This window comes from Salvia splendens, chromosome 3, assembly GCF_004379255.2.
Source record: "Salvia splendens isolate huo1 chromosome 3, SspV2, whole genome shotgun sequence".
NCBI lineage: Eukaryota > Viridiplantae > Streptophyta > Magnoliopsida > Lamiales > Lamiaceae > Salvia > Salvia splendens.
The window spans coordinates 22,443,493-22,446,758 of NC_056034.1; the positions used below are offsets into that span (position 1 = coordinate 22,443,493).

The 3,266-nt window shown below is 38.1% G+C and overlaps 1 protein-coding gene across 1 annotated transcript; it reads right to left on the bottom strand.

The window, feature by feature from the left end:
• Positions 1–1,550: 1,550 nt before the first annotated feature.
• Positions 1,551–3,266, bottom strand: LOC121793756. Its single transcript, XM_042191789.1, has 6 exons — positions 2,933–3,266; positions 2,336–2,433; positions 2,179–2,250; positions 1,974–2,098; positions 1,837–1,909; positions 1,551–1,763 (listed from the first exon to the last, which is right to left on the bottom strand). Exons 1-6 carry the CDS (start codon positions 3,207–3,209, stop codon positions 1,659–1,661), a joined length of 750 nt encoding a protein of 249 aa, XP_042047723.1. The 5' UTR covers positions 3,210–3,266; the 3' UTR covers positions 1,551–1,658.

Genomic DNA, 3,266 nt, shown 5'->3' on the forward strand with positions numbered 1-3,266 from the left:
TATCTTAAATTTAGCGCAGCCCACAACCGGTCTACTAAAACAAAGACTTAGACTTTGTTATGTTCGCTTGTACATATAAATATGCAATAAACATCCATTAAATGTAAAACATAACAACATCATGACAAAATTAATCTGTTGCATTCATTGGAAAATAATAATTAGAGTATTACAGTATTCAATCACTCGAAAGGTGATTTCTAGTATACAAACCCTAACAAGACGATGCCAGGGGGTCCTCCTGTGGGCGCCGTCGACCGCAAGGGAGAATGCGGCGAAGGCGGCTAGAGGGAGGAGGGGCCGAGCCGAATCAAGCCAGGCGGGCTCGGGCTCGGGGGCACCCTCGAACTCCCTAATGTCCATGTACATGACCGCCACAATGGCAGACACTTCCCGCATGACGCTTCCCCAATACCAAACCTATCTTTCCGGAATAGAGTTTATGGCAAGACAACTTGGTATTCCGCCTCCAGGTGGCTTCAGTGCACCTCCACCGCCTTCGGGAGATGATTCGCCGGCGGAGTAGTTTTTTTATTTTCTATAAAATTTTATTTTAAATTATGTAATTTTTATTTTTTTAGGATTTTAATTATGTATTTTTTTTATTTTTTTTGAATTCTAAGTTGTATTTTTATTTTATGTTGTAATTTTATTTTATTTTTAATGAAGTGTGTTTTTATTAATTGAATTTGTTGGAAATAAAAATAAAAAATAAAATTGAATCAATAGTAATTTAAGGGACGGTTAATGGACGGATAAGAGATGGAGGGTTGCAGGTTCCGTCTCTTAGTTAAGAGATTGAGTAAAAAAGGACAGTGAGGCCCATGAATAGTAATTTAAAGGACGATTAATGGACGGATAAGTGACAGTATTGCGGATGGCCTAACTGTGAGCGGTCGACATGTCATGCATACGTGCACCCAATTAGTATGTAACCACATGAAGTATTACGTGTCATTTATTAAATTAGTAACTTCTATTATTGCCATAACAATTAAATAAAATTAAACGAATCGAAAGAGATAAAAAATATATATATATATTATAAAAAGGTTATCAGTATACGGTCTTGGAATCAAAATAAATGACGCATTTATAAAAAAATGATAGGTTGATGGTGGCCAGCACTTTCTTGAAATTTCGTTTTATTTAATATATCTGGCAATGCGTTTGATCAATTATTTTGAATTACGTCCAAAATATTGATATATTTCAAGCGAACTTCAATAAGGATTGGATTTAGAATTCTTTATGCAAGTCAGTTGTTTTGGGCCGAACCCAGTTTTATGCCAATAAGAGATATTACATGACATTTATGGCTTTCAATATTTTTTCGATTTCATATACTACTATTGTCCAAAACAAAAATAATCTTGATAGGTGACGGCATGAGTTTGAATAACTGGTAAAATGAAAGAGAAATAATGATTGTCGGTAGAAAATGAGATAAAAAGTAAGTATTATCAGTAGAGAATATAGTTCACTGAAAGTTTTGAAAGCAAGTTTTTTTTTAAAAAATGGAAACAGCATAAGCGCAAATAGAATGGGAATGAATTAAAGTGGTAAATTGCATAGAATTACCAAGTTTGATAAATGGCATTCATTTACTCACCACATATATCAAGTATCCCATTTCAAAGAATTGCTAGTAGAAGGAATTAGAAACTCAATCCTAGTTGAAGCCCTAGGGCCGCATGAACCACGAACAATGTCATAATCCCGCTGCCCAAGATTCCATGAATGTTTCGCAACCCGGGATTCCCCTACACCCAACAAATATTCCCAGCTTCGTGAAACAAAACAGGTGCACGCGCGTAGAGAAGACAAGAAGCTCACCTCAAACAGCGTTGGCAGCAGCGTTTGAAAGGTTAAAAGAGCAAGACCGATGAAGCCCGTTACAGCATGAGGACTGCAAGAGAAGAAAGAGAATCAAGGCGTGCAGGGCATCATCGTAAACAGAAATGCAGATATACCTCTCGAAGATGGGCCTATCAGAAGTGAGAAGAGATGTGATGCCACCAGTAGCACCAAGAGCAAAAAAGAAGAACATTCCACCAAGAAGCTTTGGGTGCAAATCTTTGGCCTTGGCCTTTTCCTCCTGCCAAGCCACATCAATCAACATTCAAGACAACTTTTTAGATGCAACCTAACTAAGATACTGCTTATATTTGTCCTTACAATATCATCCGAGAAATGAATACGGAAGCCCAAGTAGGTTCCATAACCACCCATAGCAAACAGCACAACAGCCTGCCGCGGAAGTGAGACACCTTTGTTACTAGATGCGATTGCTCATTCTAAAAGTGTGAGAAGATCAAGATATCTACACATATACCATGTTTCCAGGATGGCCCCAATGCACGAGCCAATCGGGGAGGCTCCATGACTTTACTAGCTCGACAAAAGGGCTCATTAGAGATGTCACAGTTGTAGCTGAATCAAGGGATCAAATCACAATTGTTACAATACAGAGGTCCAGAAATCAGAGATGATTATATATCAGTGCACCAGAACATGAGGATACCCTTGAATTTATAGTGTCATACTCCATCCGTCCCATAGAAATAGACTGAATTTCCTTTTTCGCATGTCCCATAGAAATAGTCCATATACATTTATGGAAACTTTTTCACCTTCACTTTTACTTTATCATTTATGGGTCTAACCTCTACTACATTATTTCAACTATTTTTTCTCGTTCTCTCTTACTTTATAGATTACACCTTAAAACCCGTGTCATCCCTTATTAAATTATTTCTATGATATGTTGAATATAGCTTCATCAAGTGACGTTGAATATATGCAATATTTGCTCATAGTTTTTACCTCGAAATGAGCATAGAATCCATAGAAAGATGGTAAATTAATTTCCATTGCAAACATTGTCTAAGCAGAGGACGAAAAAAAGAATGAAGATGAAGGCATTTAGTACCTCCAGGAAGAGCAGCCAAAAGCAGCAAAGGCAAAGGAGAGAAAGAATACAAGAGAGTTTCAGAGGAGTCTTCCAATAGGGAACCGTTTATCTCTTCATCCACATTAGTTTCACAAAGGTTGGTCTTATTGAGAGCAAATGTGGAGGGAGAGAGAGCCCTTTTCTTTGCTGCGGCGAACATTGGTTGAGAAGAAGGAATGGAGCAGGACCGAGAGGGCGAAATTGAAGGAGATGATTGGGCCCTAAAGCAGCAAGGGAAGCCAATCACAACTGCCATTTTCAAATCTCTAAACTTGGAGGTGGATAGAACTAGAAGAGATGGAGATGGGAGGGA

What these genes read in the sequence shown, in the direction of transcription:
- LOC121793756 (XM_042191789.1), bottom strand. Translation starts at nt 3,209, where the DNA reads ATGGCAGTTGTGATTGGCTTCCCTTGCTGCTTTAGGGCCCAATCATCT. An exon ending in GATAGGCCCATCTTCGAGAG is followed by an intron (nt 1,910 to 1,973) that starts GTATATCTGCAT and finishes CTTCTCTTGCAG; the next exon opens with TCCTCATGCTGTAACGGGCT. An exon ending in TGCTGCCAACGCTGTTTGAG is followed by an intron (nt 1,764 to 1,836) that starts GTGAGCTTCTTG and finishes TGTTGGGTGTAG; the next exon opens with GGGAATCCCGGGTTGCGAAA.